The sequence below is a fragment of the Rhipicephalus sanguineus genome, chromosome 5 (genome assembly GCF_013339695.2).
Source record: "Rhipicephalus sanguineus isolate Rsan-2018 chromosome 5, BIME_Rsan_1.4, whole genome shotgun sequence".
NCBI lineage: Eukaryota > Metazoa > Arthropoda > Arachnida > Ixodida > Ixodidae > Rhipicephalus > Rhipicephalus sanguineus.
Genome location: NC_051180.1, coordinates 94,007,177 through 94,021,037, shown reverse-complemented (window position 1 = coordinate 94,021,037; position 13,861 = coordinate 94,007,177). Strand labels below are relative to the sequence as shown.

The 13,861-nt window shown below is 52.8% G+C and overlaps 2 protein-coding genes across 2 annotated transcripts; one reads left to right on the top strand and one right to left on the bottom strand.

Moving 5' to 3' along the window:
• Positions 1-536: 536 nt before the first annotated feature.
• LOC119394848 (disintegrin and metalloproteinase domain-containing protein 10) lies at positions 537-10,033 on the bottom strand. The gene is made up of 3 exons (XM_037662151.2): positions 9,969-10,033; positions 3,207-5,376; positions 537-647 (listed from the first exon to the last, which is right to left on the bottom strand). Exons 1-3 carry the CDS (start codon positions 10,031-10,033, stop codon positions 537-539), a joined length of 2,346 nt encoding a protein of 781 aa, XP_037518079.2.
• On the top strand, positions 10,032-13,553 carry LOC119394847 (uncharacterized). Its single transcript, XM_037662150.1, has 4 exons — positions 10,032-10,103; positions 10,593-10,810; positions 12,146-12,322; positions 13,496-13,553. The coding sequence occupies exons 1-4, from the start codon at positions 10,032-10,034 to the stop codon at positions 13,551-13,553; spliced, it is 525 nt and encodes a 174-aa protein (XP_037518078.1).
• The last annotated feature ends 308 nt before the right edge of the window (positions 13,554-13,861 follow it).

The window sequence follows — 13,861 nt, the reverse complement described above, 5'->3', positions numbered from 1 at the left end:
TTTTTTCTTTGGGGCTTTTATATATATATACATACTTGTACATATACGGTGCATGACGGCGGCGACGGCGACGGCGACGGCAAAATCCAGCCGAGACTGTCCATATAATTGCTATCGCAATAAAAATAAAATGAAAGAAAAAACGTATCTCGGATCGAAAGAGATTTTAAACTGCGCCCTCTGCGTGGCACTCGGGTATTCTACCACCGAGCCACCCTGGTGCTTGAACGTCATTTGCAAAAAGACCCTATACAGGCGCCATGTCGCGCATGGAAGTACACCAGCTTGCCCATTTAACGGTTCTGGTGACTAGTGCGACTTACCCAATTTCTGTGGCACATGCGCGTTTATGATGATGATAGTTTTGGCGTAGGCTGCACGGCACATAAACGCTGGCCGCACAAGTTACGGCTAGCTTAAACAGGTTCGCTATGAAAGAAATGTCTGGGGTACAGCGTCCGTTAGGTAACTTCTTATCGATGATTGTGGGCCGTTTCGTAGCAAGTCCCAGTGAAAAAATATCGCATGAGGCGCACTCACTGAATCCTGTAGTGGAAGGCGTCATCTGTCACCACACGCAGCTGCTCATCGGTAACAAGCAGGTCCGGATAATCCTGGTACGCCTCGCTGCAGTACGCCGCGTGCAGCTGTTCGAGAAAGTTAAGACGTTTATCTGTGATTGCACCGCTCAGATGCCGCCCTACTAACAAAAAAAAAAGAATGCTTGTGGGTGGTGTTTGTTGGTTGTACCTGGTTGTACTGCTACCGATGATAGCGGGCTGTATCCTCGCAGGTCTGGCAGCAAAAAGAAAGTCCACCTCGTAACGCTTGGCTCAAAGCCATAAAATACAGCATAGAAGTACTCGCTGGCTGCTTCGCATGAAACCGATTCCCACAACGCGTGGGATCTGCCAATTTTTTACAGTGAAAGCTGTTATGAGATCACAAGGGCCGTTTTTGGCGCAGTAGTTGTCCGCCGCCGCCGCCGCCGCAGTTGTCCATAACCACTATCGCGCGAAATAAGAAAAGAAAAACTAAATAAGAAAAAATATCCTTGATGAAACGAGGTTCGAAATTGGGCCCTCTGCGTGGGAGCCCAGTATTCTACCTCAGAGCTATGCCGGTGCTTCAAAATACTTTGCAAAAAGATTCTGTACAGGCTTCATGTCGGGTGGGAACCACATTAACATGTGTAACATATCGTGATAGAAGGGCAAGATAACAACCAGGCGTCACACAACGCGAATTCTGTAACCAGACGTCACACAATGCGAATTGCGCAACGAGTGGGCTGTCGAATGCTTCCATCCCATTACGAAGGGCTCTGCCATAATTCTTCATCGTCATCAGCCCCAGCGCCAACAAAGTGCACACAATGCCTTACAGGTGTTTAGCGGGTACCACGGTTCTGCGCAGAATGACGGAAAATTGCATAGTGGCTGCTTCTCTACTTCACAAAGATTATGATTTATAGCGTAGTGGGTTCCTCGCAAGTGCACTTCTATTGGTTGCCAAGGAATGATCCATTTACTCAGGGTCTCAATAAAGGTAATTCCCTCTCTCTCTTTCTCACGTTAAGGTGTTACAAAGTGTGGTGGGAGAGTTAAATAACGACCGGGCGTCAAACAATGCGAATTACGTAACTAGTGGGTCGTTTAAAGACTCCAACACATTACAAAGGGCTCAGCGACAATTCTTCATCGTCGTCAACCGTAGCAGCAGCAAAGTACGCATAATGCCTTACAAATGGTACCTCGCTTCTACGCAGAATGACGAATAATGTCGTGGTGGGTGCTTCCCAACTTCACAAAAGTTATGATTTGTGGCGTAGTGGGTACGTTGCTAGTGTACTTGTATTAGTAGCCACAAGATAGTTTATAACGGGCTCTAGAAATGCCGCTCTTCCAGCTTTCGCTGTGACTGTGCTGTGCATTCCGCGCAGGCCTGGCGTTTTTAGATGCGAAGCAGCATTTGCTCGGGGCTGTGTCCGGTGGTGGCGTTCGCTTTCTACCACCTATTATAGCCATCTGAGCGCGCGTTTGCGCCAAGAAGTATTCTTCCTGTTGTCCTTCGACCGCCTTGATGATGATACGTGCAGAGCACTTTAGGGGCCCGGGCCGCCGTATGCTGTCCTTGCTTGGCGTAACGCAGACAAAACCACGTGTGCTGGCACGCGCTAGCGCGTTCGGGCCTGTGTAAGGGCTTGGGTAAGCCGCTGTGGCCTCTCCCCCTTACAATCATGTGATGGCGTCGGGGAACGAGATTCTGCAGACGCGCGATGAACCAACGCGTTGTACCTTAGCCAGAACGCGCTGGCACGCGCTAGCGCGTTCGGACCTGTGTAAGGGGCTGGGTGAGACGCTGTGGCCTCTCCCCCTTACACTCTCTCAGCAATCACGTGATGGCGTCGGGGAAGGAGATTCTGCAGACGCGCGATGAACCCGCGGGCGTGCTCCAACAAAGAGTTCGGGACGAGTAACAGCAACAGCAACTACAGTGAATTCATGGTGGGCTCCACTTGCAAGGACGCGTTAACATGATGAACGGAACTTTAAGTCGACCCATGCGCTGCTTCGCATCCCCACATGGTTCCCTTTAGTGGGAGATGGTGTAATTTTTATTTTATTTGCATCTTTCTCGATTTTTCGGTCACGGACAAGATGATTTTTCGCTCACAGCCGACGACGTCGACGCCGACACCGGAATTTCTGCGAAACGAGCTCTTTAACGCTTTCGCGATAAAATTTCCCGCAGTGGACTTTTCTTGGACGACGGGTCGTCTTCAGAAAGTTCTGAAATACGTGTTTTTAGGGAAATCCCTCGAATGTCCTCCTGAGGACGTACTGACGGTGTCGTAGAAGCCACGAGGACGGCTGTATTGCTTGAAATGTGCTTAGAACATCGAATTTTCTCTGGTATATCCATCTATCTCCACGCCGGTCGTGCTGGGCACGCCGAGTGCAGCCGTAGGCGCTGGCTACGCTGTCACGCCAGGCTATAAGTTGTCCATTTGCGCCGACGTAGCTTAATCGCTACGCCAGCGAAAAGGCAGAGATGTAGGACTATGTCAGACCATATATCTGCCTAATACGCTTTGATATATCTGGCATATTACGATTTGATGGCTACTCGAGCAACGATTTTTATTGTTGCCTGCCCAGAAACGGCGGCAGAAGAAGAAGCAGCAGCGGTACGAAGTTCGCTACGGGCGTCAGCAGCATAAGCGCTGCCGCCGACTTGCTGCTGCTACTGTGCGATATCATGGGCGAGACTATGCACATGCCGAATCCGTCGCACTGTCCGCGCCGGCCGTGGCAAAAGAAGTCCGAGCGCTGCACGAAGAGGCGGCCATCGAGTGATTTGACGCCGTGCTCGATGGCGGGCAGGCAGGCGCCGCGCGATCCGTTGCGGCAGCATATGTGACACTCGTCGTGCCCGAAGCGCCCTTCGTCCACACACACGCAGTCTAGCAGTCCCCGGTCCTGGCAGGGGGTGGATTGGCACTTGCCGTTGCGACAAGTCTTTTTGGTGCCCCGGCACGGATATCCGTCAGCGCGCGCCGTCAGCGGTCGGCACACGCCCTTGTCGTCGCACACGCCGGACGCCATGCACTCGTCGAAAGGCCGACACGACGCGTTGGAAGCGGCGCGCAGTAGCGTCGCACCGCACTGGTCGTTGCAGCAGGCCGACGATCGCGGCGAGCAAGTGGAGCCACCGGTGCGTCGCACGGTGCAGGGCTGGTCCCGCTGAGGCGGCAGCAGGGTCTCATGAAGCTGGGAAGCCGACGGCGCCGGCGAGCAGCAAGGGTCCAAGGTGTCGCAGGTGGCTTCCGAGCCACAATCGCACTCCTCGCCCGGCTCAATGATGCCATTGCCGCAGCGCGCGCCGTCTTCGGCCAGGCAGGTGCCCTTGGCGCGCAGCACCTTGCGCATGTCGCGCACTGAGCACGGAGAGAAGGCCCGGTGGTTGGGCAGGGAGCCGTCCACCGAGTACTTGACCATGATGTAGAAGCCCGACTTGCCGATCGGGTGACACGCCGGGTCGGCGGCCGGGTCGTGCGGCGAGCCGAAGCTGTGGCCGATCTCGTGCGTCACCGTACCGAACGAGACTCCGTGCGGAACCCGCTTGCGGTTCGAAGTGCTCGTCGTGATGGAGGCGATGTTGAAGCTATGTATGGTGTCCTGGTCGATAAAGCGCATGGGCAGCTCACAAATGCCTCCCACGGGGCCCTCGGGGTCTGGGTTGGCCACGAACGAGATGCCCAGCGTGTTGCTTTCGAACGGACGGTGGGAGAAGCCCACGACCAGGCAGTGTCGCTGCACGTAGAACGAGAAGCTTGCCAGGTAATCCTTGGCCGACAAGTCTTCCTGGCCCAAGGGGTAGCCCTTGCTGCTGGGCTCGGCAAAGATGGTAACCTTCTCGGGAATGAGCCCCACGCGGAACGGCAGCTGGAAGTCGGTGTTACGGAACACCAGATCCGCGTAGTGCAAGTGCAGAATCATCTCCTGCACTACCAGATTAACGTTACGGTTGCGCGATCGAAAGAACGAGTGGTCGGCCAGCAGCTCAACGCCGCATACACGCAGGCCCGAGGAAGTGCCGCTGGACGATGTGGAGCGCATTCTTTGAGCGCTCATGCGAGTCAGGAGGTCTGCTTCGGGCGACAGCCGCTGCAGCTGCTTGGAGGGGCCAATGGCGGCGCGAGTCGTGTTCTGAAAGCAGGCGCGCACTCCGCCTTTCATGGTGACGCAGTCGGGCGCCATTACCTCCATACCGGAGTAGACGACAGCGTCGTAGTTCTGCTTCTTCAGAAAGAAATTGTCGGCTGGCTCGACGAAGTAGACGTTGTTCTCGGTCCGTATGACGCCGTCGAAGACGCCGTCGCGGAAGTAGCCCATCACTTCGGAGCGCGGGTTGTCTTCGAGGCGGCCGATGTAGAGGCTGTAGTCGGCCTCGTACGCGACTTTCGACACGCCGCTCGTGTTGTGCACGAAGACCGGGATGCGGTTCACGTGGCGCGGGTCCTCGGCCAGAGATAGGTTGAAGTGCTGACCATAGGCCATGAACGAGACCCGATAGCCACCCTGCGCGTCGGCAGCCACGTCCATGGCGTCTACGCTGCGGGTGGGTGGCACGCTGAACGCCTGCATGCGAACGCGCTCGAAACGGCTCACGAATTCGCTCAGCTCGCCGCCGCCGCAGTGCACGCACAGCGCTACGAGCAGCAGCCATGGCAGTAGCAGCCGCTGCGACCGCCGCCCCCGGCCCATGTCGCGGCCCCGCCTGGCTACCTGCCTGCCCTTCTCTTCCTCCTGCGCGGAGATGGCTATGTTGACGACGACGATGATAATGATATTCGATGATGACAGTAACCCACTATGAAGGATGAGTAAAGAGCAGTAACTGAATGACTAAAAATCATATCCGAGAAAATGCAAGTATACCTTCCGGATGTGGCCACCATGCATCTTCCGTACTACAATGCGTAGTACTAGTGGGATGTAATGCTGACCGAGCTGGTATAGATTAATCGTGACTAACAGAGCTGCTACTGCGGACGAAGAATTCCGCTTTAGTCGTGCTGTTAGCCGCGATGAATCTATACCAACTTGCCCACTATTCCATCCTACTTAATGTCGTGTGTATCTTTCTTTTATTCGTCCACGTTAGCCGCGCTGTTAGCAGCGATGAAACTAGAACAACGCCCATGCCTTCGCAGACGAAATACACCACATAATTGCACATATTCCCGGTCGGATTCGGATACAGTAGATTCCACGGGACACTATTTCTGCTCATTTATAAGCTGACACGTGCTTCCAGAGCATTGAGTGCTCTGGAAGCACCTTTTACAAGTGACCCCCGGGGTGATTTCCTCCACCGCAACAATATTCTCCGCCGCACCACACAAAATTTTTTCCACTGTACCGCTCAAGCCTCCCAGGTGGCCTTACCCGCCAGGAGGAGGTGGTGCTGCGGAGACTGTGTGAGGGCGGCACTTACTGCGTCGGTCACATATGCATGGCCACAATATCTCTATAGACCATTTGGGGATACTTTCCCATACTGTACAACTGAAGCGTCCGGGGCTACCATCAAGCACTTGTTATGGATATGCCCTGGCCTGAACCGGATACGATGGCGCTACCTGAAAACAGCGGGCCTTCCTCCAACGAGACCACCGGACTATGATTCGCGGATTTATGGGCCCAGCCATAGAGTAATTTTGATGTATATCGCGGAAATCGGCCGCCATTTATATATTTGTGTATGCCGTTGGGCAAACTTTTGGATTAAATAAAAAAAGTCGCAGTTTCGCCTCAAGGGCGAAGCAGTGAACGCAATAGCAAAGAATACGAATTTCACAGGAAGAACGGCAAGCAGCTCGATACTTGCAGCGCGCTACTCAAACACAAAGAAGGACGCAAGAAAAGAACGCACAGGTATACATAGAACGAGCGCGAACTATCACAGTTGTTACATCATCTAGCCCATACTATGGCTCTTATACCTAGCAGCTCACTCCTTTCGCCAACGCGGCCGCTGCAGCGAGCAAAGTGACCTTCGTGCGGCCTATAGCTTCAACGCAAACTTTGTGGTGAAAGTACAAGACGTACAAAACTCCCCCTTTAAGAGATAAGCGCGCGAGGACGGTCGACCACGCCCTGCATGTCAATGTACAAATCGGAGACGCACATCCCAACTCCGGCGAAACACCAGAGAGTTTTAGAAGTGGGGACCCAAGGAATTTACGAGCCGCCAGGACGCATGCGCAGAACGCAAGCCACTCTCGGACTTGCGCTCGCGTTGTCCCAAGACCCTGCAGCGCCTTCCTTTGGGCGGCAAACAAAACCGGACAGCGCGCGATCTCAAGAGAAAAAAATAAAGACGGCGCTTGGCAGTACGGGCGTCGATTCTGGTCACTAAAAAAAATTTTCATTTGGTTCTAGTTGGTACACATACCTGAGGCCAAAATTACAGCGCAAACGCACTTCTTTGTCCCGCTTACATTTTTACTTCTTTGTCCCTGCACCCATCTGAATATGATGTCATGTCTTCGTGTATATATAATACACTCCTTGTTACACGTTTTGGTTTAGAACTATTGTGTGCGGATGTGCGGTCAGGTTGCCTTGAGCTATGCATTGGCGTATGGAAGAATAAAGCATTTGTTAGTCAGAGTTTGTGTCACACGTTTCTTTTCTTCGTGGGTGTCTTGTGTGTTTGAACTGTAATTTTAGCCTCAGGATTCTGGTCACGGTGTAAGATATATATTGCGATTCTGGTTCATCCATTTCGCTTCTTCACTTCTGTGGCGTAAGCCTACAAGAGCCAAAGCGTTCCCACTAGCTCACGCCATCACGAGCCACGAGATGCTCTTCTTTTTTCCTTGCCGACTGGCCACGAGTGGCGCGGTGCTACAACACCAAAATGGAAAACTAGCGTGGGTCGCCAGCGATACGACGCAAACGCAGCGCGGGCAACGATGCAGCATGGCCCGCGTCTCGCATAATTTTAATTTCACCACCTGTGGCGTCTCGTGCATTTCACCCAACGCCGCGTGTGTTCGCATTCTGCCGTTAGTATCCTGGAGAACGAATAACGCATGGCGTAATTGTCTAAGGCAGCGCGCTGCGGAGCGAGGGGTCGCAGTTTCGAATGCACGGTCGAGCAGTTATTTTTATTTGTGGCTTTTATTTATTTATACATACGTATACATATACGGGACATGACGGTGATGGCGACGGCAAAAATCTGCCGAGGGTGTCCATGTAATTGCTATCGCAATAAAAAAGAAACTCCTCAAGATCTGCCACCAACCTAGGACCAATGAGGGGCCCTGCTGATGGGTCTTGTTTCAGCGTGCTTATTATACTGTCAAACATAGAATTTTGTAGCAGATTGTTGTCCTGTAGGTATTTTACAAGTCGTGTATGAATGACCTTCTCGAAAAGTTTACCCAGGAAAGAGGTTAACGATAGTGGTCGGAGGTTCTGGAGCGATTTTGGTTTTCCTGGCTTGGATATTAGGATTATTTCTTCCTCCTTCCATTCAGGTTGTATGGATCTTCCTGTCTTCCGAATCGTGTCATTGAAGCACTGTCAATTGTCCCGTTAATCGGGTGGCAATCGCCGAACAGATTCCAAGGGTTGACGTATCGGACTCCCGAAACACACCACGAAACGCGGACAATTTATAGTAGGTCCTTTTATTGCGCCAGCGAACGCCAGTTGTGGTCCAAAGACCGAGTCAGAGCCAAGAGTTGATAACACCAACAAAATATATTTTCAGTTAAGGCAGTACAAGCATCACACAAACATGCACACTCGGCTGGTATCAATTACAGCTCACAATATAACTTAGATGGTGTTTAAAACAACTGGAACAAAACAAACAGATCGCGCGCTACAAATGCGATTTTATGCATTACAACCTAATAAACAACACTTAAAGTCCTGAATATTCATCAACGTATCCAGTCCCCAATTCTTGGACGTAACTTCAATGCTTCTCTTCCAGGAAACACTCACGTAACTTTTCACTACTCACACGGCGTCATCACCCGATTCTTCCAGATCGACGATCGATTGACCGCACATCATAAAACACGTCTTCCTTGGCCGACGGAACCACACTCAACAGAACTTCTTCACCATCTCTGGACCGTCTACTGATTTGTCTTCGCTGCACGCTTATATCTCCTCGCTACCGGGTTCCAGTAGCTTTGGGTGCTTTCTTTATCGTGCAGCACAGCCAAAGCTAGAGAAAGGGAGAGGTTCTTCTCGTCGGTTCCACTCGCGGTGGCGTCACTCGGCGTCGCATCATGTTTTCTTTCGTGATGTTTCCAGACTCCCGACGGTGGCCGGTGGTTATTCGACGGTGGCCGTTTAGAGGGCGGGGGAGGGGGGGGACGAGGGGAGGCGAGGCGCGCCTGGCGCGCGGCGTCTTTTATTAGATGTGAAGCATCTTATAGCGGAGTTCAATCCGGTGGTGGGGGTGGTGGTGGTGGTGTGCGGCGTGACCACCCTTACTGCACATGCGCAAACCTTCTCCCATCCCCCTCTCCACATCACCTCTCCCCTTTCCCTTTCCCATCCACCTCTCCTTTCCCCTCTCCACTCCCCTCTCCCATCCCCTCTCCCCTCCCCCTCTCCACATCACCTCCCCTTCCCTTCCCCCTCCCCCTTCCCTTCCCGTCCCCCTCCCCCTCTCTACTTCCCCTTTCCCCCTCACCACTCCACCTCTGAAACTCGGGCTCTACATTCCGAAACACTGCTTCGCATCGCCTCATGGTCCCCTTTAGCGGGAGATGGTGTGATTTTTAGTTGTTTTTTTTTCGTTGCGCGCGCGCTTGTTGAGCGAATGGCTGGCGCCGTGATTTCCCGCTGTCACCTGAAAGCGGCCGCGTGCGCGCCTTATTAACGCACTCGTTTGTGACTTACTCTCTATAAATATTAAGAAAATTGGCTATCAAACGTGCTCAGATAGAAGTTCTATGTAACGAGAAAGTAGCGCTGGAGTCAACATGATATTCTAGCCGATTTGCCAACTCTGCAAGAAGCCATCAACGGCAATCATGCGTTACCTTCATTCTCTATATTTTTCTTTTTTCTCTACTTGACCATACCATTACTTATATGGTCTGTTTGGATGCAGCAACGGCTGAGGAAGACTTCATGACCCTGCCACGTGCCTTGCGCTGGCGCTGCGCACACAAACTTCAACAAAGTACGGCAGTTGGAACGGTGGGCCAGGACATCTAGACGTTCCTCATGTGTCCGAGAAAAAGACATAACGCTACGAATGGTCGGAACATAGAGAACGGCGGCCAGTCTGTGCGCTTGCTCGTTTAGCATTTTCAATTATTCGATGTTTACTTTTAAGCTAAACTACCCTTAGTTTCCCTAAGCTTTTCGGGCCCCTATTTTAAACATCCTGCACCTCACTTCTTGCCCCATACTCCTTACTGTGTGAGGGCCATCAAGAAGAGGACCGTCACCGTCATCACCAGTAGCGGCGAACCATTCGCCATGTCGGAGGGCGACGGCAACGCGGCGCTGCTGTGGCTTCTGCAGATCGCCTGGGAGAGCACTATGTTGGCCGTGCGTGTCACGATCGTCATTTTCACGATCACGTTCCACGCATGGCTGTACTGCCTACTGACCAGAACGTGATGCAGGTGCGCCACGAGACTGGACGAGAAGACGGCTCTGGTGACCGGCGGCGGAAGCGCGGGAATCGGCTATCAGACGGCCAAGGCGCTCGTGTCTCGAGGAGGCCGACTCATTCACCTTCACATGCCGCAACATGCAGGTTGGTATCACAGTGTATCACACTATGCTTCCCCCGGTCTCCCCGACTGCTAATGCTGGGTAGGGTTGCTAAACGTTGAATGTTTGCTAGCTCTGCTTGACAGCTGAGACAGCAGCAAAGCTGCCTTCATTCGCACTCGATTCAATGTGAGAGTTGTCTACCTTATTCTGTTTTATTTTGTGCGAACACCATAGAAGGCGAATGTAAAAATGTACTTGATGACCCCACCCTCTCCCCATCTCTCATTAATGCTGTACCATGCGCACGCGTGTGCGCAGATGGGCCAGGTAGCACTCATCTCCGTGATCGAGGCGAGTGGTGGCCTGGACGTCGTGCTCAAGTATCTCGACTTCTGTTTGCTGGCCTCGGTGTGGCGACTGGCGAACGACATCGTCGAGAACGAGCCGCGGCTCGACTTATTCGTCAACAACGCCGGTCGCACGGAGCCCTTTCAACAGACGCTGGATTATAGAGGACCATACAGAGCGACCACTTGGTACACGCGCTGCTTATGGTGCATCCAGACGACGGGCCGACGGGCCGCCCGCCGCGGGCGGCTGAGTCACGTGACGCCGGGGCCGCGAGGGGCCCGGCCGCTTGCGCCGTACACACGCGAGGACCAAAACGAGAGGGAGATGCGTGGGCCAGGCTAGTTCAAGCCTCTCGCCGCAGCTTGGTGGGCGACGCTGCGACTTTCACACGCGGTGCGCGTGCCTCCTCAAGACCCCAGGCTCCGCTCAGCCGTCTGTCTATTCGCGCAGTACACACAGAGCTGGCAGAAACAGAAAGCCTATTTTGCGAAAGAAACAAACAAATAAAGCCAGGAGTGATGGTACAAAAAAAAATTGACAAACTAAGGAAACGAACAACATCAACAAACGCATGTAAAAGCGGGCAGAGCACGGTGTGTGGCCTCCCAAGAGGTTGGTGGCGTCAGTCAAAGGGTTGGCGTGTGGATGTCGCTGACAGAGGTCACAATAGAGGGAGGAAAGAGCAGCGAAGGCTACGGAGCTAGACAAAAGAGGATAGGAAGCGCCGGAAAATTGGAAAAGGTACTGCCTACAGGCGAAAGTCGGGAGCGCTTCGCATGCGAACAAAAAAAAAAATGCAGTGACGGAAAGAAATACACTGAGAAGAACCGCGCGAAAGACCTAATTGATACCAGGTGACAACACGAAAGCTAAGAGGAAAGAACGTACCGCTACGGAAGTTGTCAGTTTGAACATGGAGGTTGCGCGAAAGAAATCCCTGGCGGCTATGGCTCTCGCGCTATCGGTTGAGGACGACGAGGATCTGCAGATATATTCGTTCAAAAGTGTCGGGAACTGCTCCACCAATGAGAGAAAGTATAACGTAGCATCGTCGCTCCACGTAGCCATCTTTACACAAGCACGGTAGAACGAGTACTGGGCCGCAAAAATGACGCGAATGATCCCGCGCGCTTGTTTTCAAACAGAAACACATGTTCGAATAGCCGCCCGCGTGCCCAGCTACCAAAAAAAGATAATAAAAAACCCGGTTTTGTTGACACACCACCCCCGCGAGCGCGCGGTCCGCCGTCGAGGGCCGGTACGGGCGGCCCGTGAAAATGTTTTCGGGATTTCTCGCGCCCTCCCTACCCGGGCCGCCCGCGGCCTCTCCCAACCGGAAGTGGAGGGTCACGTGACGGCGAGGCCGCGGGCGAAAAGAGCGGTTTGGCCCGTCGTCTGGATGCACCATTACCGGTCTCTTGCTGGACCTGCTCAAGCGCTCCGCCCCGTCGCGCGTCGTCGCCGTCTCCTCCCTGGTGCATGTGTGGGTGCACCTAGACCCGCACAACCATTTCCTCAAGCACCACTACACGCACAGCCGCGCGTACCGCCTTTAAGCTGTACAACGTGTACTTCGCCCACGAGATGACCGACAAGCTGCGCGGTGAGCGGGTCACCGTCAATGCACTCCACCCGGGTCTGCTCAAGTCGCGCTCCTTCCGCGAGCCGGCCACCACGTACTTCTTGAAGTTCCTGTGGTACGTCATCATACCTTTGTTCGGAAAGGTGTCTACCGATTCTTTTCTTTATCGATCCGATTTTAGATCCGAATCGAATCGAATATTGAATACTTTTCGAATAACTTTCGAATCTTAAACAGCCCTTACCATACTATTACTACGAAATAAACTTCGCATCCTTGTTAAAGCGATAAAATCACAAATTGACCATCAAGATCGAATTCTCGGACGCAGACTGCTACATTACGGGAGCTCTCATGTGTTCTTTCAATGTTATGACCCAGGGATTAATAATGCCGTCCGCTTTTGCACCAAACTGCAGCTTATTTAAGTGCGGTTGACATTTAGAAATATACGTAAAGCTATTCAAACGCAATCGTATTAACGAACGGCGGCTATTCGAGTCGAAGGCCGAATCACTGTGCAACTCTGCTGAATGAATGTTGAATAGCTGTTTAATGCGATGTTCGGAACTTTCGAATATTCGCACACCCTTATTTAAATGTGAATATTTTCGCCATACGTGCACACTGTCCTCGTCCTCAATGTTTACCTCGCTCTGCAAAGCTGATTGCAGTGGGAAGCCAGCATTTGTACAAGGACCAGTAGGCATTGCAGTCAGGATGACGGTACTAGACTCAGATCCCACGCTCTAACTTTTCATCGTACCAACCTTTCAGCCCTAGCCTCTAGCACAAAATATTAATTCCCTACTTTCTTAAGGATGACAGCGCATACTTTCGCAGAAAATGTGTGCGCCTTCGCAGGAATATGCAAGCTGCCCCCAATAACGAAGTGTTAGTTGAAATTCAGCATTCTGTCCTGTCTGTTTTTTGTGCGTGTCTGCTGTCATCCTTATGAGCAATGCAGCACCAACCAGGCTGTAAGCAAATGTTCTTGTAATCAGTTTTATTTTAAAACGGAGGTAGCTAATGGAAAAGCTCTTTCAGAGACACTTTGGTGACGTCCGGCGCATAATTTGGGGCGAACGTGCACAATGCACCAAGCGTGGGGTCCACAATTTATTCGTCTAAATTTCGAGAAGTTCGTAATTCAGGCGCTTTCAGTTTGTCGGGTATGACTTTTTGTCACTCAATTCCTGCTCATTTACTCACCCCTCACAGTGTGTTACTGACATGATGGAGTGATGTCACCATCGTCATTATCTTCAACATAACCATTTCCATGCAGGAGGAAGAGGAGGGCCGGCGGTCGTAGCAGCTGCTACTGCTATGGCTGCCGCTCGTAGCGCTGGGCATGCACTGCGGCGGCGGCGGCGGCGGCGAGCTGAGCGAATTCGTGAGCCGCTTCGAGCGCGTTCGCATGCAGGCTTTGAGCGTGCCGCCCACCCGCAGCGTGCACTGCAGCGGTGGCGGCGAGCTGAGCGAATTCGTGAGCCGCTTCGAGCGCGTTCGCATGCAGGCTTTGAGCGTGCCGCCCACCCGCAGCGTGCACTGCGGCGGTGGCGGCGAGCTGAGCGAATTCGTGAGCCGCTTCGAGCGCGTTCGCATGCAGGCTTTGAGCGTGCCGCCCACCCCCAGCGTGCACTGCGGCGGT

Bases quoted from the DNA above. Each gene is read 5' to 3' on its own strand.
- LOC119394848 (XM_037662151.2), bottom strand. From the start codon at position 10,033: ATGGCGAATGGTTCGCCGCTACTGGTGATGACGGTGACGGTCCTCTTC. The intron at 5,377-9,968 runs GTAAGGAGTATG...CATCCTTCATAG, and splicing joins TTCTTGATGGCCCTCACACA to TGGGTTACTGTCATCATCGA. The intron at 648-3,206 runs GTAGCGAACTTC...TTTCTCGAACAG, and splicing joins CGCTTATGCTGCTGACGCCC to CTGCACGCGGCGTACTGCAG.
- LOC119394847 (XM_037662150.1), top strand. From the start codon at position 10,032: ATGTCGGAGGGCGACGGCAACGCGGCGCTGCTGTGGCTTCTGCAGATC. The intron at 10,104-10,592 runs GTGCGTGTCACG...GCGTGTGCGCAG, and splicing joins GGGAGAGCACTATGTTGGCC to ATGGGCCAGGTAGCACTCAT. The intron at 12,323-13,495 runs GTACGTCATCAT...ATTTCCATGCAG, and splicing joins TACTTCTTGAAGTTCCTGTG to GAGGAAGAGGAGGGCCGGCG.